The 24,374-nt window shown below is 40.9% G+C and overlaps 2 protein-coding genes across 3 annotated transcripts in view; one reads left to right on the top strand and one right to left on the bottom strand.

Moving 5' to 3' along the window:
- Positions 1-2,796: 2,796 nt before the first annotated feature.
- On the bottom strand, positions 2,797-15,164 carry LOC115132796 (stathmin-3-like). Its single transcript, XM_029665536.2, has 5 exons — positions 15,002-15,164; positions 5,707-5,805; positions 5,310-5,503; positions 3,513-3,704; positions 2,797-3,326 (listed from the first exon to the last, which is right to left on the bottom strand). Exons 1-5 carry the CDS (start codon positions 15,018-15,020, stop codon positions 3,267-3,269), a joined length of 564 nt encoding a protein of 187 aa, XP_029521396.1. The 5' UTR covers positions 15,021-15,164; the 3' UTR covers positions 2,797-3,266.
- A 4,668-nt stretch (positions 15,165-19,832) lies between these two features.
- rtel1 (regulator of telomere elongation helicase 1) overlaps positions 19,833-24,374 on the top strand; it is a 57,667-nt gene continuing 53,125 nt past the window's right edge. Inside the window, exons 1-8 of one of the 2 annotated variants that reach the window (XM_065020666.1) lie at positions 19,833-20,154; positions 20,511-20,709; positions 20,994-21,087; positions 21,182-21,263; positions 21,648-21,708; positions 22,013-22,088; positions 22,794-22,878; positions 23,650-23,715. In XM_065020666.1, coding sequence (XP_064876738.1) covers positions 20,053-20,154; positions 20,511-20,709; positions 20,994-21,087; positions 21,182-21,263; positions 21,648-21,708; positions 22,013-22,088; positions 22,794-22,878; positions 23,650-23,715 — 765 coding nt within the window. In that variant the 5' untranslated portion in view covers positions 19,833-20,052. The remainder of the gene's footprint in view (positions 20,155-20,510; positions 20,710-20,993; positions 21,088-21,181; positions 21,264-21,647; positions 21,709-22,012; positions 22,089-22,793; positions 22,879-23,649; positions 23,716-24,374) is intronic. The other variant, XM_029664298.2, reaches the window with a different exon arrangement.

Below are 24,374 nucleotides of genomic sequence, written 5' to 3'. Positions count from 1 at the left end.
ACATTCAGTAATCTTGCTCTGATTTGTCATCCTGATGGCCCCAGAGATAAAATATAGAGTAGTTTTGTTTGATAAAATCAAATGTTATATTCAAATGTAGGAACTTGGTTCTACAGTTTGAACCCCTACTGTCTCTGGAAAGAAAGAAAACACATGTTTTTTGGTTTGTATTATCATTTACCAGATCTAATGTGTCATATTATCCGACATTAATTTCACATTTCCACAAACTTCAAATAGTTTCCTTTCAAATGGTATCAAGAATATGCATATCCTTGCTTCAGGTCCTGAGCTACAGGCAGTTAGATTTGGTTATGTAATTGTACATGAAAATTTAAAGAAATGGTCCGATCCTTATTAAGAAGCATGTGACAAATAAAATTTGATTTGATCTGTTTTTCCTCCCACCATTATGGCATGTATTGTGGCATGCCTGACTGCATGTTTATGCCAAATTTAGCACCAAATTGATAACAAAGACTAAATGTTGAGAATGTGACAGCAAAGATATTGATAACTAACCACAAATTATAACTATAAATAGGTTTCTCCTATTCATCTGGGGGTGACAGAAGGTCACTAGGTTTACATCCAAACGTTTTATGTGAGGAAAGTACATGTCGGATAAAACATGTCCTTACAGGCCTGATAGAAACGGAACTTTCCAAATGTTGATTAAACAAAATATGCTAGACAAAATTAGATTTTTTTTGTGCCAGTAAATGAATTCTAAGAGAAATGCTTATGCGCAAATATTGATATAATTAACCATCATATAGAAGTAAAGTCACAGGGTGGTGAAAGTACAAGGGGATGACATTTTGTGTGGTCCTCCCACTGAAAGACAAGGATGAGCTTGATTCTCCTTTCCCACAGGGTGGTGCAAGGAAAGCATGCAAGGGATGAGTTTATTAAAGTACAGATTGAATAAATCTGGGGGGGAGTACAAGGGGATGAGCTTGATTCTCCTGTCCCACAGGGTGGTGAAAGTACAAGGAGATGAGCTTGATTCTCCTGTCCCACAGGGTGGTGAAAGTGCAAGGGGATGAGCTTGATTCTCCTTTCCCACAGGGTGGTGAAAGTGCAAGGGGATGAGCTTGATTCTCCTTTCCCACAGGGTGGTGAAAGTGCAAGGGGATGAGCTTGGTGCTCCTTTCCATTAAATATCTAGGGTCTTATTCTGGTGACATGATAATCAATGCTTGATTGCCGTTTGAAAAATGTCAGGGACAGATTATAATGTTTATGCATTATAATATGCATAAACATGCATATTATAATCTCATTATGGACTATAGGCTATGTGTGCTCTAGCGGTTGGCCAACAGTGCACAGATAACGCTGTTGTCTAGAGCGCACTTGCCGGTACCAGAGTGGGGACACACCAGAGTGTGGACACTTGCTATATAACACAATATTGGATGGAAACCTAGCTTCTTTTTTTTGTGTGGCTATAATAGACTTTCAGCTGCATTAAAGTTATTCTACTAGCGGGTCATGTGGATAGAATAGGGTAATAGGGGGAAACTAGCTCCCTAGGGTAACTGCCCTCCCCTGTAAATTCACAAAAACATACATTTAAAAAAGTTGTAGATATATTCCAGTGAAGGTAGATCTATATATATATATTTAAATATACAAGTAGGAAAGCCTTAAGATAAATAATCCACTTGTTTAAAGAGAAACATTTAGATAACTGGTTTTATGTTGGATGAGTGTGTTGGGGGCAACTTGCCCCAAGGGGCTAGTTACCCCTTTATGGTTATGAATGTTTTTCTACCTATCATTTAGACATTTAGTCATTTAGACAATGACTATCTCAGTTAGCACTCGTTTATGCTAATTTACTAACTAGCAACTTCACAAGAAGTAAATGCTAGCCAGTTAGCTAGTTAGCATAAGCTGCTAGGAATACTAGCTAGCAACCTTAACGTAACTTAATTTCAGTTGTAAATGTTTCAACTAGTGACTGATAACTTTACAGTTAATTTAACTTTATAGCCTTTTAGCTATTTTACACAGCATTTTATGTCAAATAGCTAGATAGCTATCTACATTTTTAAGAGAGAGATTTTCAATTGGCATCTCTCCCCGTTCTCAGTCACAGGTGGGGGCTGGATTAGGTGTGAGCAGTGCAGAAGGTGGGCCCATGAGTTGTGCTCCAATTTGCCTAGGGATAGCTTTATTTGTGACCTACAAATTAGAAGCATAAGAGAGTTGCCACATCAATGTTACACTGAGTTAATTAAGGTATTGTTATTACATTTGATATTCTAATGTTATTATTTATATTCCATTCCAATATTATATTCCAATGAATTATTGTTTTTATTAATTAAAAACAACTATTGAAAACGTTTTGCTCCTGAATGTAATTTTAAAGACTGCTGTGATTTAAAATATTGCATTATTCCAAACATATTTAGTGCAATTGTACATAATGGATTACATAATGAAAATTAATGTGCAGGTGAGTTGGACTTTACATCAAAAAGTAATTAAAGTGACATGTGCAAAACCATTTCCCTGCATATTATTTGAAATAACTAAAGAATTTGTAAAAAAACTGATTAAATTGATTTTAATAAACTGTAGCCTAATCTTTTATTTCTAAAAACAACATTTTATAGTTTATTTCCCTTTATAGTTTATTTGCCTAAGCATGTCCTTCATCCACATAACAATTTCTTTCCAAACGTAGCTTTTTTTGTGTCAGCAATAAGACATTGTTCTTAGGGGAGAGGGCTAGTTACCTTTCAGTACTTATGTCTTACACCCAAAAGAACATTGACAACATCCAGTACACTCACATTTTATTAGTCTAATACACAATTAGATCAAGACAGACTCCCCTTCAACAATCCATGCCATTTATGTAAAAAGCGATGCATGTCAGTGTTTGAGTTTATATGTGTGTGAATTGTATGTATGTTTGTGTCTGTGCATGTGTGTGTGGGCGTGCGCAGTACATTTGAAATTCCAGCCATTAGAATGTATTCCAACCATTTAGAAATGTTAATATCTACTGTTTGAAATGCTGGTGGTGTTGATGTTTTAGTGAGAAAAAAATGTCATACTGTAGGGATGTGTAGAGAGATGAAGAGCTATGACAGTTGTGATATCTTGCAGGTAAACTTGTTCCCTATTGAATGACAGATGAGATTGCAGGATGTAGAGCAGAATTATGATTTTTGACACACAAATTCCTCGCTAAAAACACACTTCACATAAGCTGGGAAATGGGAATTCCTTTCAGTAAAGCCTTCTTATCCAGAAAGGTCTGCTTGCAGCTCCTTGTTCCGGCGCACTTCGGCTGCATGCATCTCCTAGGAAAAACCATTAACACCACAAAGAGAAATCTGTCAAGACACAGGTGACAGGTTATGTAGTCTACAGTCTAGAAATATGTCAGAGTACTTAGCTAGTTCTGTTCTGAGCATAGATCTTTATTTCTCTGACCAAGACTTCGAAATAGAGAGAGAGAGAGGAGAGAAAACAAAACAGGGCCTCACCTTCTCACGGAGCCGCTGCTTCAGTGAGTTCAGGTATGCCTCCCGGTTCGCTTTCTTCGCCTCCATTTTGGAGTTGAGCTTCTCTTCCGCCATCTTGCTGAAGTTGTTGTTCTCTTCCATGGCCTTGTGCAGCACCTCCTTCTCATGCTCCCTCCGCTCAGCCAAATGCCTCAGCACCTGAGCCTCCTGGGACTAGGGAGCAGAGAGAAAAAGTGCACTCTTTTCATGCACAGATTTTGTTAGCAGTGTATATTTACTGAAAATGAATGTCAGTGTACGGCAGTAGTATGCTAACCCAATGCTAACTTTTATGATTTTCCGTAACCCTAACCTCACTTAAATTAACCTAACCCTTGTCCCTTAACATAACCTTGACCCTAACCATAACCAATTGCTATCCCTATGCTAAAGTGTTTGTTTGCTGTTAAAATATCCAGTTCCTATTATGTTGTAGGAAAGACTGATGATAAAATAATTTCCCCAATATCAGGGAATTGAATCAAAATGCTACTGAGTAGCCTGATCATTTCTTGTCAAAGCATTCAACCAGATTTTGCAACTCCAATTTGGATTTCTGTATTAACTGCTTGTCTCGCCCCCAGACTTCCACATACACATTTCCCTCCTCCCTACGGTATATTCCAGCAGCGATGACAGGCTCTCCCCATTCATTACTTTTCTTTCCCTCAGGGAACCTAGTGACAGGTCTGGCTGGGTCTGTCTGATACGCAGCGATTAAGCATTGAAGCAGTTCTCACCCAACAACGATAATTAGTCATCAGTTTTTCTATTTAAGTGGAAATGCAAGGTAGAAAAAGGCTCACAGAAAACCCAGGAAATCCCCCTAACTGAACTAGGATAATGAAGCGATGGGTTGCTAGTTATTTATGTTTTCATGAAATGTCAGATATCAGTCTCTTTTTCAAGGTTGTGTTCATTAGGGCATGCGACAGAAAACGTTTTGAAAAGTTTAGCAATGGAAAAAGACAATAGGTATTTCTTATTGGACAAGTCCAGGTAATTTTTCTTCCATTTGTTGCCTAATGAACACAACCATGCTCATTCATGTGTGACAGCTCTGGCATTTCAGTAGAGAGCCTGGATGTCTAGAGAGACTGGTATTTGTTTCCCCATCTCATTTATCTTTCCTTCTTCACCTCCTTCTCCCCATTGAGTGATGATCTTTTCCTCATTTCACTTAATCTCCTGTTTACGTCTCTTCTTCTGTCTCTCCTCAGCAAAGTCAATAGCCCTTTACCTCACCAGCTTTTTGTCTCTCCTCCTCCTTTTCGTCCCTCCTTTCTCTCCCTCTGTCTTCCTTGCCTTGCCTTCCCTTCTCTTCTCTTACCTTAAACATGTATATAGTTCTGCCTTGAGCTGTTCTTGTCTATTGACCTTCTGTATTATGTTTCATATTTTGTGTGGACCACAGGAAGAGTAGCTGCTGCTTTTGCAACAGCTAATGGGGATCCTAATAAAATACCCAAAACATACCTCTCAGCAAACTAAATTAACATACTTCACATGTTTCTCTCCCCTCCTCCCTGCCTTCCTTCATACACTTGCATCTGTCATCCTCTCTTACCATCCTACTCTCCTCAACAACATCCATGAACCTGAAATGCTTTTTCCCTCCTCACCCCCCCGCCCTCACTTCCTTCTCTTGCACTCACCTTCCCCTCTGTTCCCATCTCTTACCTTCCGCCTGTCCTCAGCAACCTCATTGAACTTCTTACTCTCTCCCTATCCTCCCTTTTCTTACTCCCTCCCTCCTTTCCCTCCATCCTCTTGTCTTACCTTCCTCCTCTCCTCAGCGGCCTCCAGCCTCCCCTGCAGCTCATCCAGGGAGATGTCCCTCTTGGGGGGCGAGGTCAGGGCGGGGGGAGAGGCAAGGGGACTAGGCCTGTCCGGGGACAGGTCGGTGGGGGACTTCAGGATCACCTCAAAGGACTGGCCCGACAGTCGCTTGTTGATGGGCTTCACCTCCAGGTCTATTGAGAGAGACAAGACAAATAAGACACAAAATGGCTGTTGTACATTACCCTAGATGGGTGGATGCTACACATTGGTGGTAGATAGGATGAATTACCGGCCATACAATGTAAAGTGTTTTGAGACTAAGAACGAATTTAAAGCCAAAATACATTACATTAATACAATACACATTAAAAAACAAAGCACACTTTGGGCTGACCTCCAAATTGGTAGTTGGTGGTGGGGTATGATGTCTGGGGGTATAGGCAGGAGCAGATGAGAGACATCATGGACATTTCCTTGATCTTCTCTGTGTAGGCTTTAAGGAACAAAGAAACAATGAGACATGGTAAGATATTCCAATGATATACAGGGTAAAATAATCGTCCTATTTTTATATATTTATTTGCCATATTCCTTTGTGACCATGGCAACCATGGCCCCAGGTTTTTAGGAGGAAATGTTGTTAAGAAGGCTAGTATTTATTACAAGGCTGTATACAGTGCAGCTGGGATGAGATTGAAGGTGTGTCTGCTATAAAAACGTGAGAGTGCAGTAATGGCACTTTCACATCAGATTGAGTTAGAGACTATTGCATTACCTGCCAACTGGACTAGTTTTTAAATTTCAGCACTTTGGCAGAGTCATGTGGGTGGGTGTGTGTGTGAGAGAGAGAGAGAGAGAGAGAGAGAGAGAATGAGTGTGCCTGGTGCTACCCATACTGTAATTTCAATGCTAGAGATACTTCTAATCTACTTTTACCACTATGCATGGTTATGCAAATCCAATAACCAGGGTCGGATTACCGAACGGACACGCAGGGATACGTGTGTCGTCTCCCCCCAGGTAGCATATGATAGCAAAATGTGTAGAATAGCTGGACATTTGCTTTAAAAGGGCAAAATTCTGTCTCAGCCTCAATGCAAAATTGTGCATTCGGAAAGTATTCAGACCGTTGACTTTTTCCACATTTTGTTACGTTACAGGCTTTTGATAAAATGTATAAAATTGTTTGTTTTCCTCATCAATCTACACGCAATACTCCATAAGGTTTTTAGAAATGTTTTTGCAAATGTATTACAAATAAAAAACTGAAATATCATATCTACATAAGTTCAGACAATTTACTCAGTACTTTGTTGAAGCACCTTTGGCAGCGATTACAGCTTTGAGTCTTGGGTATGACGCTACAAGCTTGGCACACCAGTATATCTGGAGTTTCTCCCATACTTCTCTGCATATCCTTTCGAGCTCTGTCAGGTTGGATGGGGCGCGTTGCTGCACAGCTATTTTCAGGTCTCTCCAGAGATGTTAGATCGGGTTCAAAACAAATCCAGGCTCTGGCTGGGCCACTCAAGGACATTCAGAGACTTGTCCCGAAGCCACTCCTGCATTGTCTTGGCTGTGTGCTTAGCGTCGTTGTCCTGTTGCAAGGTCAACCTTCGCCCCAGTCGGAGGTCCTGAGTGCTCTGGAGCAGGTTTTCATCAAGGATGAAAACATCACCACAGTATGATGCTGCCACCACCATGCTTCACCGTAGGGATGGTGCCAGGTTTCCTCCAGACGTGACGCTTGGTAATAAGGATAGAGTTAAATTATGTTTACCAAAAGAAGGCAGTATTGACTGTCCACATAACCGTGCTCGGAAAAAGTCTCAGGTAGCTTACGCCAAGTGCATTCCTAAAATGTTATTCTAGGTTCAAATTAAATACTAAAACGTACTTACGTGTCCGGTGTCATGAATCTAAGAAGCATTCTAAGATACTACAGTATCCTTCCCCAGATCTGTGCCTCGACACAGTTCTGGCTTTGTCGCTCTACAGACAATTCCTTCAACTTCATGGCTTGGTTCATGGCTTGGTTTTTGCTCTAACATGCACTGTCAACTGTGGGACCTTATATAGACAGGTGTGTGCCTTTCCAAATCATGTCCAATCAATTGAATTTACCACAGGTGGACTCCAAACAAGTTGTAGAAACATCTCAATGTGATCAATGGAAACAGGATGCTCCTGAGCTCAATTTCAAGTATCATAGCAAAGGGTCTGAAAACTTAGGTAAATAAGGTATTTCATTTTTAGTAAACATTTCTACAAACCTGTTTTCACTTTGTCATTATGGGATACTATTTGTAGATAGATGAGGGAAAAGTGTATCCACTTTAGAATAAGGCTGTAACATAACAAAATATAGAAAAAGTCAAGGGGTCTGAATATGTTCCGAATGCACTGTATAGAATAGCAGGAAATTAGCTTGAAACTGAAACATTTTCTCTCAGCCTCATGACAAAATGTGAACAATAGCATGAGATGAGCTATAAAACAGCAAATGTTTCTCTCTGACCCATGGCAAAAAGTATAGAATTGCAGAAAATTGGCTTTTAAACTGCAACCTTTTCTCTTTGCCTCAAGACAAAATGTGTACAAGAGCATTATAAAACTGCAACATTTTTTGCGGTGCTGAAGGTCAGTTCCCCAGGACCCCAAATGCGGTAGTCCAGCCCTGTCAATAACTCTGGTAAGACCAAGCCCAAAGTTAACCCACCAAAGCTTAAGATGGCTAGCTCTGATAATAGACAGTATTGGGTTGGGTTGTGTTCATGAGGCACCAAACGGAGAGAAAAAAAACAGACTGAAACAGCGAGGGACTTTCGTTATAGATTACTATTCCAAAAAAATAAAAATAAAAATAGCTGTGACACAAAGCAACTGTTTAGCATTCTGTCCCTCTGGGTAATGAAGCTCTGTCTAAGGTTCACACCCAGATCAGTCAGCAGAGGCGAGGGAGAAGACGCAGCCTACAGATCACAGTTACACTTAATCAATACAGGTCTAATTACTATTGTGTTTGTTAAAGGTCAGTGTTCTCATTATCTGTGGTCTAAGATATGATCAGCAATATGGGGGACATGTAGCTTTTAGGCTTGTTTGTCAGGGGAATTTCATTTACGATTTCTAGGCTGAAGGCAGGGTTTGTCTGGAGGTCGCTGATAGGACACATGAAGGGATTAGCCAAGTGCCAGGATGTACTGTAGTCAGGTTTTGGGGAGTGAACTGGGGCTGAATGGTTTTAATACCATTGAGGTAGAAGGTTTGTTAACACTTTACTTAATGTAGCTTCTTATGAAGTGTTATTTTGCCATATGGACATTCACAACACCTTATACATGCAGTCAACATTATGAAACTGTATAACAAAGCAAACAGGTATAGAGGCCGTGATATGTTGTGAATATATCACAGCTAAGAGGCCTCTCCTGTAGTTTTATTATCCCGTTCATCTTTAAGGTGTTATATGAATGTTTATAATGCAATGTATAGTAACACCTCATCAGAAGCCACTTCAAGGAAAGTATGACAGTTTTTCCTTTCACATATTAAAAGGAAAAGATCACCTGCACTCTCCGTAGCACACCAAACACAGGGAAAGACCCACTAATATGGGAGTGCAACCTAGTATGGAAATATCCACTAACTATCAATCAAATCAACTAATAGAAGACTGGTGACCTTTCACCATTTGAATTGCCTTATTGTGTGACTACGCCACCTTCTCTTCTGATGATGAAGATACTGTACTTTACAGCTGAGTATGTTCCCCTTCCTGTCACTGCTCCACAGCAGCACAGAGACTTAACATGTAATATTAATCTCATCCAAAGCAGTACCCCCGCCCCCTCAACCCCTAAGTTTTCACATGGTCCCTCCCTAGCCCCAGTAGGAACCATGCCACTGAATGCAACCACTGAACAAGTACGGGTTACGTAAGTAGCGTGTGCTCCGCAGTCTGTGTTCAGTGGTGTGCATTCTGCAGTGTGACTTGTTTTATGCTTGGCAGGGTGTGTGAGCCATTGGAGTGAATTCACCAGCACCTGTCTCAAAGTACTGCTCAGTTGTGGTGCTTTAAGAAACTCATGCCAACCTAAATATTGTATATGAAAGACACCATCTTCTGTAGTATTTCACACCAGTGGTTCAAAACCTGGGGTACGTTTACCCCTAAGAGCAAGGAGAGATAATTGGGACACGCCCCATGACTGCCTGTGTGTTGGTCCTGTCTGAAGTCAGTCTTCCTTTAATGCTAATGAGGCAGGAGCCTGAGCATGTCTAGACGATTAGCCCCCAGAAATACTACTTCCTCTTAAAGATCAATGCCTTTTAAGGTGGCTTGCTGCTGCTGAATAGATAAGCAGGCTGTGGCCCTCATTGTTGGAGCAGATATACCGACCTGCTCTAACTCTCATGGGTACATGAGGAAAGTGGGCACAGCACGCACCCTGGAGTAAAAAAAAAAAAGGATCCTTTATTTAAACATTTTTCAAAGTGCCGTTAATGTTTCAGTTATGTTAGCCTTGCAAACCCATGTAAGGCCCCTTTCCATCGCAGTCGTGTAACACAGTGTCGCAGATGATCAGATCCATAAATCATACTGATGGGCTTCCTGCCATGTTAAACACTGCTTCCACATTTGCAGAGATCTGCTACGAATCTGATTTGTCTCAGATCTCTACTAATTACAACTGGGTGTGATGGATTTCAATGCAAGAGATAATTAAGCATGTGTCTCTAATGTATGTGTGTAGGTGGACAGCACCGTGATGCTGAAAGGGCTTAAGCCCGAATATAGAATATGTGCAGGATAGAAATATTATCCAAATGTGAGAGTCAGCAACTGCGCAACTTTTTCCAATGCTCATTAAATTGTGTAACATTTACAGTGTAAATGGCAAAGCGAGACGGGTCAGAGCATTGTCAAATCTGAAAAGGGAAAGATTATGTGTTATACCTTTGCTGTCATCCCTGCTCTCATTGCATAAATTGCTATGTTCTGTGAATATTTTGTAAACATTCATCCAATGTCATCTCAAAGACAGTGTGCAGTACCTTAGAGCAACTGTACATTTGATGTATTTTGTATCTATTGTATTGTGTTTACCCCCATTGTGAAACTGACTGTATAAATAAAAAAATGGAGAGAGAGAAGGAAAAGGGTCTGCAGGTGCAAGTGCCCCCAGACATATTTTACTTGGCAGTTCTATTCAGGAAGAAAACTGCGTCCTGCATTGAGCAGCAGACATCTTATTCACAGCAGGAAGCCTCCATCCTCCCTTTAAAGTTTAAAGTTGCACTGTAAAGGTCTAGGATCAGTTTGCCCTCCCCAAATGCTAGCCTTGTGCATTAGTAGAGGAAATGCAAAACAAACCCCAGACCAGTGTCTAGGGGAAACTTCATCCTACTCCTTATAGAACGCAGGGGCTGAGTTGCTTCTTGAATCATGCCAGGAAACAGCAGAGGATTGTGGCTGCTACACACACCTTTACGATGCACTCTTAAAGGGGCAGAGCACTCAAAAATGTGATTTTTCGTGTTTTATATATATTTCTACACTATAAAGTTCGAATGATACTGTGAAATTGTGAAAATTATGATAATGCACTTTTAGTGTAAGTGCTGTTTGAAAAGACCACATTACATTTTTGCTTGTTTGGCAGGGTGGGATTTTTAGAATGCCTGGTTAATAGACCAATAAGAAAGATAGTTTGCCCTCCTGTCTCCCAATAACAGCTCATTTTCAGGTTACATATACCTCCCATTAGGCTTCTCCAATTAGGCCCCTCTCTCAGACAACTCCCGGACGGACAGTTCCAGCAAAATTCTTGCTTGAGAAATTGCATTTTGCTAAGAATATTTTTTTATATATTTTTTTTACCATTTTCATTTTAAACAATCACAGTAAGGTACTTAATTGTGACCTAAAAATGATTTGATATTGAGAAGAAAATGACTGCATTGGACCTTTAAAGAGAAGGCACATTTTCGACAACGAGGCTGGGTCGCTAGGGTAATCTCAGTGGCTGTTTTTTGCCTGGTCATGTGCTGAATTATTGAGGAGTGATGTCAACTTCCATCCTCCTCTTCCTCCATCCATTTGCGTGCGCGCGCACATCACACAGATATACACACACACACAGCTAAAGCCTCACACAGATACATGCACACCGCACAGACACACAAAGCTAAAACTACATATACACACACATCAGTATACGCACACCTAACACACACCTTTAACGCACGCACATATAGTATGCACACACACACGCAAGCCTCCCTCCTGCTGTGCACACACACGGTCTTCCATGCTGGTGGGCGTACATTGTAAATTATTCAAATGCTCTTTTTTTTTTAAAGGTATCCTTGCTTGGTTTTCTTCTAAATAATCATCCCTGTGGACCCCCCAAAAACCATCAGTCTACTCCTACAGTGGAGAGCCAACAAACCCTTAGACCCCCATAACATGGCTGACGTTGCAGAGGCTGAGAGTGCCAGAGCCCTAAGTGCCTCAGTAGGAAAGGTAGGTTCATCAGAGAAAGTAAGGAACTGCTGATATTTACCAAGGTGCTGAATATGTCTATGGAGTGTGGCGCTTATTCCAACAGCTCCATGAAGGGGTTCAATGGAAGCAAAAAAGTCAATGCTCTATGATCTATTACATGAGCCCCCCCAATCACACACACGCGCGCGCACACACACACACACACACACACACACACACACACACGATCACACAAAATAAGTCTATGATGCATAAACGATTGGATTAATCAACCAATTTCACTGTAACCTAGGAGAAAACTAAATCAGACTTTTAGTGACACAATTTCAGGAAATCCTATTAAATCCTATTTATTTCACTATATGCCCAATCCACACAAAAAAAAACACAAAATATTCCCAATCCACAAAATACTGTGTCAAAAGCCCCCCTTCTACAGTAATAGAATAGTATCTCCTCCAATAACACTGCCTGACTAACTCGGTGTCGCTTGGGAAATTAAGTAGTTTGAGGCCCTCACATATTTCATGTGCATGCTTCCAGTTGAAACCTTAATATGATTTCTCCTTTGGCTCAGCAGCACCCCTCCTCCCTCTCTCCCTCTCCTCTCTCTCTCTCTCTCTCTCTCTCTCTCTCTCTCTCTCTCTCTCCTTACCTTAAGCTCTTGTTACCCTGGCAGCCTCTGCAGATTTGTTTATCACTCTATTTCCAGATCTCTCCATCCTACTATAGTTTCTCTCTCTTCTTTGTAAACACTTGCCTTTCTTGTCTTGATCTATTCACGGCTACACAATATTTCTTTCCAGTCTCTCTTTTCAGTCACTCCTCACAGGAGACTAGGTACAACTTCAAAAGAACAGACTTTGATCAAAAAAGAGCTAGCATGTAACGACATACCACTGGTGGGAACCCAGCAGACACAGAACACCCAGAAGCAAAGAACACCATAGGGGGTTCACCTACTTTCGAGACCATTTAAGAAACAGATACAGATACACAAGCTGTGATACCTCCCCCAAACATTCCAAGGGAAGGTTCCAATAAAATACCTTGTTGCCTTCCCATCAACATTATGTATCCCTTTGTTATAGATCTCAAACTTTCTGGATAGGCAGATTATGTTGGGTGTAAGCAAACATATGATTATAGCTCCACATAGGCCAGCTAGTCGGCTATATTGCTTAACCCTATTTGATACTTTTAGATCCCCGAAGGAGAATCAACCAGGACAGAAGGGAAGGGGGTGAATAATCAGAATGGAATTGGGCCATTGATTGGAACAGAGCGCAACGGTCAAAGCAGTTAAATTTTGACAGGAACTGCGAGCTTGTTCCTCCCTCTTTTGATTCGCTCAATTCTCTTCCAGCCGGACAGAGACAATGGCAGAGACAACAAATAAGGACTGACTCTAGCTAGTCTTGGGTTAGGTTTTAATGTGCATTATCTCTATCTGTCCACCAAAAGTGCAACAGTAAAACCATTGTACAAATGTATATACATTAAGTACTGCATTTGAGAGTATCATCTTTATAGTAGGCTTTCAGTGAAAAATGGGCATAAAGCATGTGTTTAGCTGAGGAGCTGAGGAGCAAATTTTTTATTATTATAAGATAATACACTGTACAGAAAAAATAACCTGTATTCCTGTAATACAACTGAACACATGGACTGCTGTTGTATACCCCCCTGATTCTCTGTCGCTAAGGGTGTGGCCGCTACTGCTCAGCACTGAGCTATTGATCCACAGCAAGACACACACACACACACGATATAGGCCAGCTCTACCAGGAAGAGGGGTGACAAAGTGTTTAAGCTGCAGAATGTTGATGTCACACTGGTGTCCAGGTGTCTTTCCTTGAGGCTTTTTATATTAGCTCCAGTTCTCTCTCTCTCTCTCCCCACTGACTAGGGTGGAGGCCTTAGAGGCTTCTCGCTCTCCAATCTTTCTCTCTCTCTGTGTACCAGCTGAGCTCTAGTGAGCAGGGTGCTACTGCTGGCCCTAGTGGCTAATGTCTGGTGTCGGTCTGCAGTCAATACACATGTGACATTGGCTAATTAGGACTAGGCCAGGCACAACACACCTGACAACCTTTTACATGACATAGACATAAACCATCCAGATTTCAAACCATTTAAGAATGTAAGAAATGTTTTCTTTGTTTATCTAGTGTGTGTGTGTGTGTGTGTGGTTAACCAATATTACTGCTGAAGACTAAAGATGTAGTGGTTTGGTTCCTGTTTTGTTCTATGAAAACCCTGCGACTTCTCCTGTGTGTCCTTTAGAGGACAGTTTGTTTGGGTTACTACAATAATGTTGGTATATGTATAATAGCAATACCAGCTAATCTATACATTTGATGAATTACTTGTCATTTGTTGCATAGCTGTCTCCTAGTGATTTATCCTTCTGAAGAAGATAATCCTTTATATAATTAAATCTCTCTCTCTCTCACACACACACACACACACACACAATACAATCATAATAAGACATGTTCAAACTTTGGATGAACATTTACACTCATTTTTGAGTAAGTTGCAAGCAAGAAAACCGATGACCAAAATGTTACCTCCCCACATCAGTAGCCTATTCAGCAATTGTATTGCCACAATTGGCCAAATCTATATCATTGCACGTTTTTATTATCTATGACTCCTTTGCTTACTCTTTAAAATTTAACTGGATAAACATTTTAGTTTTGAGCTTTGATTGGTGCCCATGGGATGCATCCATCAAAGTCTATTAATTTCCTCAAATTAATATTGATCAGAAATTGCTTACTGTATGTCATATTGGGGATCTTACATTATTTGAAATGACGCAAGTTGTGCAGTAAAACATAACTCGCGCTAAGCGACATTGTGACAAAAGGAGTGGTCTCATCTGCATCAGGACCAGTAACCTTTCGTCAATATCACAAAGACTGTCGTTTATACAACGTTTGAAATATTCCATCAAAGGCTTCACTGTTTGAGTGTATATTTAGCGTAATCTAGCCTAATGTTTAGTCGATAGGTAGGCTAGGTGACTCTATATGGTAGCCTCGTCTGTAACATGAAGTGAGTGCATCCACATGGGTTGCTACTAGTCAGACAGGTCGCACCTCGAGACATCACCAAATCTACAGTAACGCAGCCGACTTTGCTTGAAATAACAACGCTTTTCCCCGACTCTTACCTGATACTGTGCTCGCCATGGTAACTGACGGGAAAGGCGATGAGGGAGAAGAAATGGTTGTGTATCCGTGTGAGGGTGGAAGCTGTCCGGTTAATGGACAATGAACAACGCACTCTAGTCAGATCTAACGGGCTGCGGTCTGTCAAGAGGAGGGGTTGAGGAAAAGAGGCGGAGGAGTGAGCGCTTGAAGACACACACGCATGCACGCACACAGGATATGGGTGGCTTTTAGGATGGACAGGGGCAGATGGATGGGTGTATAGGAGTATTATCTAAGACTAACAGAAAATGGTAGCCTTCACTTTTGGCACCTTAAGAGGCATGGGCATAGGTGTGGATTAAGGACACCCCTTCAGCACCACTGGCAGTGCCAACGACCACCAACCAATTTGTAGTCTATTTTCGTGTATTCAAATGGCGAGTTGTTTGCAACTGCTTGTACATCTATAGCCAATAGTAAAGTCAGTAAAATGTCTTTGTCTCTAAGTTCACACTCCTAAAAGCTGTATTTCTCTTCCCACAAACCAAGTTGCATAACCCAAACAATCTATGCCATACTGTATCTATCTACTCTATATGGGCAAAAGAATGTGGACACCTGCTCGTCGAATGTCTCATTCCAAATTCATGGGCATTAATATGGAGTTGGCCAACCCTTTGCTACTATAACAGCCTCCGCTCTTCTGGGAAGGCTTTCCACTAGATGTTGGAACATTGCTGCAGGGACGTGCTTCCATTCAGCCGCAAGAGCATTAATGAGGTCGGGCACTGATGTTGAGCGATCAGGCCCGCAGTCGGCATTCTAATTCATCCCAAACTTTGGGGTTGAGGTCAGGGCTCTGTGCAGGCCAGTCAAGATATTCTACACCGATCTTGACAAACCGTTTCTGTATGGACCTCACTTTGTGCACGGGGGCATTATCAGGCTGAAACAGGAAAAGGCTTTCCCCAAACTGTTGCCACAATGTTGGAAGAACAGAATCATCTAGAATGTCATTGTATGCTGTAGCGTTAAGATTTCCCTTAACTGGAACTAAGGGGCCTAGCCCGAACCATGAAAAACAGCACCAGATCATTATTCCTTCTTCACCAAACTTTACAGTCGGCACTATGCATTCGGGCAGGTATCTTTCGCCTGGCATTTGCCAAACCCAGATTCGTCCGTTGGAATGCCAGATGGTGAAGCGTGATTCATCACTCCAGAGAACATGTTTCCACTGATCCAGAGTCCAATGGTGGCAAGCTTAACACCAGTCCAGCCGACGCTTGGCATTGCGTATAGTAATCTTAGGCTTGTGTTCGGTTACTCGGCCATGAAAACCCATTTCATGAATCTCATGACGAACTGTTTGTGTGCTGACATTGCTTCCAGAGGCCGTTTGGAACTCGGTAGTGAGTGTTGCAACCGAGGACCAACCATTTTTAAGCACTACATGCTACAGCACTCGGGTGTCCTGTACTGTGAGCTTGTCTGGCCTACCACTTCGTGGCTGAGCCGTTGTTGTTCCTAGACTTTTTCACTTCACAATAACAACACTTACAGTTGACAGGAGCAGCTCCAACTGAAAGGTGGCATCCTATGATGGTGCCACGTTGAAAGTCACTGACCTCTTCAATACGGCCCATTCTACTACCAATGTTCATCTTCAGAGATTGCATGGCTTTGTGCTCGATTTTATACACCTGTCAGCAACGGGTGTGGCTGAAATAGAAGAATGCACTAATTTGAAGGGGTGACCACATACTTTTGTAGTGTATCTATCTTTCTATCTACAGTTGAAGTCGGAGGTTTACATACACCTTAGCGAACTTGTGTGAACTTCGGTTAGCCTTCAACAAGCTTCCCACAATAAGTTGGGTGAATTTTGGCCCATTCCTCCTGACAGAGCTGGTGTAACTGAGTCAGGTTTGTAGGCCTCCTTGCTCGCACACGCATTTTCAGTTCTGCCCACACATTTTCTATAGGATTGAGGTCAGGGCTTTGTGATGGTCACTCCAATACCTTGACTTTGTTGTCCTTATGCCATTTTTCCACAACTTTGGAAGTATGCTTGGGGTCATTGTCCATTTGGAAGACCCATTTGCGACCAAGCTATAACTTCTTGACTGATGTCTTCAGATGTTGCTTCAATATATCCACATAATTTTCCTACCTCACGATGCCATCTATTTTGTGAAGTGCACCAGTCCCTCTTGCAGCTAAGCACCCCCACAACATGATGCTGCCTCCCCATTTTCTGGAATTTTCCAAGATGTTTAAAGGCACAGTCAACTTAGTGTATGTTAACTTCTGACCCACTGGAGTTGTGATACAGTGAATTATAAGTGAAATAATCTGTCTGTAAACAATTGTTGGACAAATTACCTGTGTCATGCGCAAAGTAGATGTCCTAACCGACTTGCCAAAATATAGTTTGTTAACAAGAAATTTGTGGAGTGGTTGAAACATGAATTTTAATGACCCCAACCTAAGTGTATGTAAACTTCTGACTTCAACTGTATCTACAGTGAATTCGGAAAGTATTCAGACCCCTTGACATTTTATTACGTTACAGCCTTATTCTAAAATGTATTCATAGTTTTTTTCTCTTCAATCTACACACAATACCCCATATTGACAAAGAAAAAAACAGTTTTTTTGAACTTTTTGTAAACTTATTACGAATAAAAAACTGAGATATCACAAGTATTCAGACCCTTTACGCATTACATTGTTGAAGCACCTTTGGCAGCGATTACAGCATTGAGTCTTCTTGGGTATGTCCCTACAAGCTTGGCACACCTTTATTTGGGGAGTTTCTCCCATTCTTCTCTGAAGATCCTCAACATGCTGCTTGGTATCCAATCTTTGCACACTCTTGGCATTCTCTCAAGCAGCTTCATGAGGTAGTCACCTGGAATGCATTTCAATTCACAGGAATTTCTTTCCTTCTTAACACGTTTCAGCCAATCAGTTGTGTTGTGACAAGGTAGGGGTGGTATACAGTAGATAGCCCTATTTGGTAAAATACCAAGTCGATATTATGGCAAGAACAGCTCAAATAAGTAAAGAGAAATGGCAGTCCCATCATTACATCATTACATAAAGGACAGTCAATCCGGAAAATGTCAAGAACTTTTAAAGTTTCTTCAACTGCAGTCGCAAAAACCATCGACTGCTATGATGAAACTGGCTCTCATGAGGACCGGCACAAGAAAGGCAGACCCAGAGGATAAGTTCATTAGTTAACTGCATCTCAGAAATTGTAGTCCAAATAAATGCTTCACAGAGTTCAGGTAACAGACACATCTCAACATCAACTGTTCAGAGGAGACTGCGTGAATCAGGCCTTCATGGTCGAATTGTTGCAAAGAAACCATTACTAAAGGACACCAATAATATGACGAGACTTGCTTGGGCCAAGAAACACGAGCAAGGGACATTAGACCGGTGGAAATCTGTCCTTTGGTCTGATGAGTCCAAATGTGAGAATTTTCGTTCCAACCGCCGTGTCTTTGTGAGACGCAGCGTATGTGAACGGTGATCTCCAAATGTGTGCTCCCCACCGTGAAGCATGGAGGAGGAGGTGTGATGGTGTTTTGCTGGTTACACTGTCAGTTATTTATTTAGAATTCAAGGCACACTTAACCAGCATGGCTACCATAGCATTCTGCAGCTAAACGCCATCCCATCTGGTATGCGTTTAGTGGGACTATCTGTTTTTCAACAGGACAATGACCCAACACACCTCTAGGCTGTGTAAGGGCAATTTGACCAAGAAGAAGAGTGATGGTGCTGCATCAGATGACCTGGTCAGATGACGACAATCACCCGACTTCAACCCAATTGAGATGGTTTGGGATGAGTTGGACCGCAGAGTGAAGGAAAAGCATCCAACAAGTGCTCAGCATATGTGGGAACTCCTTCTGTTGGAAAAGGATGTTGGAAAATCATTACAGGTGAAGCTGGTTTAGAGAATGCCAAGAGTGTGCAAAACTGTCATCAAGGCAAAGGGTGGCTACTTTAAAGAATTAAAAATATAAAATATATACAGTGAGGGAAAAAGTATTGGATCCCTGTTGATTTTGTAGGTTTGCCCACTGACAAAGAAATGATCAGTCTATAATTTTTAATGGTAGGTTTATTTGGACAGGTTTATTTGAACAGTGAGAGACTAATAACAATAACAATTATTATCTACTTCTGTCTGGCTTTTTGAGATCAACTTCTACAACGAATACATTATGTCTAATTAAGCAATAAGGACCAAGGACTTGTGGTACTGTCTATGGCCAATATACCATTGCGTACACATGACACAATGCAGAGTAAGTACCTGGATGCAGCCATTAGCCTTGGTATGTTGGCCATATACCACAAACCCCGGAGGTGCCTTATTGCTATTATAAACTGTTTACCAAAGTAATTAGAACAATAAAAGTATTGTTTTGTCATACCCGTGCTATTACACTGTTTCAGACAATCAGCATTCAGGGCTCGAACCACCCGGTTTATAAGGCGCTTTTGATCATTTCTGAGTGCTCTGCTAATTTACCAGAGAGAGAAAGAGAGCATAACTTCTAGCATGTTTGTCTGTCTATGAGTGTGGTTGTGTAGTCTGCACGTGTGTGTGTGTGTGTGTGTGTGTGCGCAAAATGTCTTTGATTTCATATCAATGACACTGCCGGGACAATATCACAGACATTATGTTGTGAATAAAGACTATAAGCATTTGCCACTATACAAATTCAATTCAAGCAAACACATCAACAGTCAGAGCACATAATAATCTAATGTCCATCGAGTTAGTAGATGAGCCTATCAAGAGGCAGCAAAGAGCCATGCCTTTGCGCATGTGTGAAAGCACTGAGTTCGCGCCAAGCATGAAAGTTGAACCGCACTGACTGTCTTTAATTCCGGTGATTTGAATTCGGGGAGATACATCTTCCATACGGCTTTAGTTATGTTTCAGGTGCTGACCGGTACTTGTTAGGTTGCTTTAGCTAAAGAGCTCGTTTACTAATATGCTAATGTAGCCAGCTAGCAAACTGCGCGAGCCTGCTGAAAAACGATGCCTCCTCTGACTTTGAAAGGGATAAATGTGGATTTCCCTTTCACCCCATACGAATGTCAGAAGGATTATATGAGCAAGGTGATTGAGTGTCTACAAAACGTAAGTGTGCTTTATGGACTCTCAAACATGCCCATCTTGCTATCAAAGTTAGCAAGCTATCCAGGAAGTGCATTTTTTGTGAAATGTCATTGGCCGTTGGGACAGATTGAGGTTGGTCAACATGTTCAGATAAATAAATTAGCTAGCTATCAACCTGAATTAATAAATGCAGGAATTAATACAAATGAATACTTTTAAAAAGTCTAATGTAAACAACCTGGCGACAGTGGAAATGTAAACTCTTAATCCCCATGTATGGACAGTGGCCGCTACACAAACCAACAGATTCTCAGCAGTGCAAGGGGAACGCTATTGAAACTTTTTGGTTGAAACACATTTTAATAAGTGTATTTCAGAAGGTAAATGGGGTTCTGGAGAGTCCGACAGGCACGGGCAAAACCCTATGCCTTCTGTGTGCCACCCTTGCCTGGAAGGACTACTTCAAAGACACCATTTCTGCCAGGAAGATAGCAGAAAAAATGGGAGGAGCAGAGCTTTTCCCCAACACACCATTGGCATCGTGGGGGACCGCTGCAACAGATGGAGACACAACAAGTATGGGCACCACACACATAGCATCTGTTCTGCATGAAAAACGGCTAATCTATCATATAATTGCCATCCCGATGTTGCTGATTGCAAAATTATGCTAATTCAGAAAAATATGCACTGCAGTTCACATAGTTTGTATCAGTATTGATCAGATTATGTCGTTTCTCTTAACACGTTTTATACATACTACATTTCGTTTTCTTTAGTAGATCACCATGCTTTTATATTTACACCTGTATGTTAATACATTTTTAAAATCCCTTTTATGATGTCTTTGTCCCTTGTAGCTTATTATACTGATATTCCAAAGATCATTTATGCATCCAGGACACATTCTCAGCTGACCCAGGTCATTAATGAGTTAAAGAACACTTCCTACAGGTAAGGGCCTTCTTGTTAATCCTAGAAGACTCACACCCTTGTGTACGTTGCAATTATCGTCAGTGTTAAAATGGTGTTGTTTTCTGACTTTCAGGCCCAAAGTGTGCGTGTTAGGATCCAGGGAGCAGCTTTGTATTAACCCGGAGGTGATGCGTCAGGAGAGCAACCACCTTAAGGTACAGAAAGGATAGGAATCAAGTTGGAGAGGTCAACACAGCTTGTGATGAATCAACCATATTAGGGTGGACAGTAGAGGTGCAGTGAGCTTCTGTCAATGTGCAATTAGTAGATGTCAAGTCTGAATGTGTGAGGCATCAAATTAGTTTGTGTTCTGTCTTTACCAAATCAGTCTATACCCTGTTCTAATCACTTTACCAAATCCATATGTTTTGCTTCTACAATACATGATTTACAGTTTTCAATCTTTATGGTACAAATAACACATTCTGTCCTTTACAACTTATTTTTATCCATAAATATACATGTTAGACATTATTTTGGGATTTCAGAGCCTCAGTTGATATATCCTGAATCTGACTGACATGGTATCCTCTTCCCAGGTTCACATGTGTAGGCAAAAGATATCCACCAGGTCTTGCGTCTTCTACAACAATGTTGAAGGTATGTGTGTAAAGAGATTGAGAGAGGATGGCTCATACCACAGAATTAAATAGAACACTACTATAATATAGTAAACTAGTAATATGTGTATCTTTATGCCTGGTACTGTCTTTAAGCACTGACTTTTATTATCCTCTATGATTGAGGGCATCGACAAAATCTAGTAAAAACAGAAGTTCATAAGCTGTTGTGTACAGCTGTCTCTCCCCCCCAGCATAGTAATTGTCATTGACCAATAGTTTAATTAATTAAAATCCCTGCAATTAATTGTGAAATCGGATATTTGATTTTCTCCCATCTCCAGAGAAGAGCATGGATAAAGACCTGGTGAACTCCATTTTGGATGTTGAAGATCTGGTGAAAGCTGGCAACAAGCAAAGGTATGACATCTCCCATTCCACCTCTTCTTGTACTATTCCACCCCTTCTTCCAAACCCCTAGCCTCACCAGCTTGGCTACAAACCGGTATCATTAGTCTTGTTTGTGGAGGGCATATTGGAATATTAATGTCTCTGGAGCATTTAAGCTGCGAAGGCTGTTTCAGGGGATGCCGGTTGCCAGATATGAAGGCTTTCAGTTATAGCTGGAGCCATCAGTTAGAGTATGGCAGCCTACTGGATTCCCTCTGATATGCCACCCCCACTGGCAACTAATAGAAACCTGGGAAACAGGAGGATGTATTTTGAGGCATTATGTTTTGTAATTAATTTGTCTTGCAATTCAGATAGGCAGGGGGTGTAAGGACTAGAGGCAAACTTTTGGATGTAGCTATATGGGATTTGTAATTATCCACTCAACTACCGTTTTTCCAGGGAGGTTTAGTTTGAAACTTGTGTTTTTACACGGTCAATTATTTTCATACTTATTAATGAAGATTCATTGAATTCAGTCTTTAACCTGTGCATATCATCTTCATTCCAAATCACACTGAACTCATCTGTTTTTTTTTCTCTCTGCCATACTCTTTCTTCATGCAATCATCGACTTATTTCTGGAGAGGACTTTTTAATATCCCTATTTTGGAAATGTATTGCTTTCCTGGAGTATCCCTTTTTCTTTGTCTCACAGTTGCCTTGTTTCCATAGGGTCTGCCCATACTACCTCTCACGTTCCTTGAAACAGCAGGCAGAAATCATATTCATGCCTTACAACTATCTCCTGGACCCAAAGGTGAGCCAAGTGTTCCTCTGTGATTCTGAGAATGCGAGGCCATATGGGTCGTATTTATTAGTGCACACTGTAGCAAAATGTTTTGCACAAAAACAAAGGTTTCTTATTGGATAAGTTAAGGTAGTCCCTCTCTTTCCAAGTCTGTTTGTCTTCTGTTTGGTGCCAAGTGAATACGACCCTGATGTATGAGGAGGCACAATAATTTCTCCCTGAAAATGGTCTTGACCGTTCTTTAGCTTTATAGTACTAGCAAGTCATTTACTTAATCAAACAAGAATTCACAGAGGATCATACAGTATATCCAATGCTACCAAGTAAGATTTGTTGACCTGTCGGTTGACTGGCTTTGTTGAATCAAATGTAACTGCTCGTTATGATGTATTATTGTTGAATCACACTAAAGAAATGTGTGGTCCCTTTTCTCTCTCTGCAAAGTTATAATGCAATATTTTAGATTTCAGTTTCAGTTAGTTGCTTAATAGTAGTACAAATGTAGGCTTTGTTAGAAACTGCTGTGTCATGCCTGCCTTGAAAGAGTCTGTAAGTGCTGCTTTTAGGTACTTGGTCAATCTTACTTACAGCACAGGTTTCTCATGTGCTAGCCATTAAACCCCTGTCAGGCTTATTTTAGACTGTTATATTAGCATGCTTTAGTCATGTCATGGATGCATACAGACTACATATTGGCTTTTAAAATCTTGTAAAGTATATTTTCACAAAATTGTGCCCTTTTCACAATTCATTTTACATTTCTTCCTCATTGCTTGACAGAGTCGCAGGGCGCACAACATCGAGTTGAAAGGGGCAGTGGTCATTTTTGACGAAGCGCATAACGTGGTAAGTTGGACTGCAGGTCTCCTTGGTTTATTCATGAGCAATGGAGGTCATTGATAATTGATGATCCCCTTCTTCACCCAACACCATTTTGAAACATCCAAGTTCCATGAAGATATAAAGCATTCTGCCTCTCTTAAAGGAAAATGTTAATACAATTTTAAGGTAGTCGATTATCCAAAGCACCTTTTTTGGCTAAATGCCTTCATCGGGGCACAATAGGAAGATACATTTTTTTATAAGAGGATGTTGATGGGGCACATTGCCACTTGTGCACACAGTTCTGCAAAGAAAATATGTAAAACTGCCAAGTTGCAAAAAATACCACCAACACATTTCATCAATATACACTCCCCTATGTATTTATTTGGAAAGTAAAGCTAAATCTTTTAATTTGTCTCTACTTCAGCATATTTGATTTGAGATCAAATGCTTTGTGAGTCAACTGTACAGAATGTCACCTTTTTTATTTGAGGGTATTTTAATACTTCTCTGTTTTATCCCAGTTATTTTCTATATTCTACCTTCAGGGTTGTGTTCACTAAAGCACACTGTAAAACATGAAAATCAAAAAAGTATTACTGGACAAATTCAGGTAATACCTTGCCTTTTTACAACCTTTTCTTCCTACTGAACAACCCTATCCTGGTGTGTCCTATTAA

Source organism: Oncorhynchus nerka, linkage group LG7 (assembly GCF_034236695.1).
Source record: "Oncorhynchus nerka isolate Pitt River linkage group LG7, Oner_Uvic_2.0, whole genome shotgun sequence".
NCBI classification, from domain to species: Eukaryota; Metazoa; Chordata; class Actinopteri; order Salmoniformes; family Salmonidae; genus Oncorhynchus; species Oncorhynchus nerka.
The sequence above is the reverse complement of the archived record's forward strand: the minus strand, read 5'-3'. Positions and strand labels throughout refer to the sequence as shown.

Excerpts from the sequence above, each read along its gene's own strand:
- LOC115132796 (XM_029665536.2), bottom strand. Across the intron at positions 3,705-5,309 it reads CCGCTGAGGAGAGGAGGAAG|TCCCAGGAGGCTCAGGTGCT; the intron begins GTAAGACAAGAG and ends TCTGCTCCCTAG. Across the intron at positions 3,327-3,512 it reads AGCAGCGGCTCCGTGAGAAG|GAGATGCATGCAGCCGAAGT; the intron begins GTGAGGCCCTGT and ends GGTTTTTCCTAG.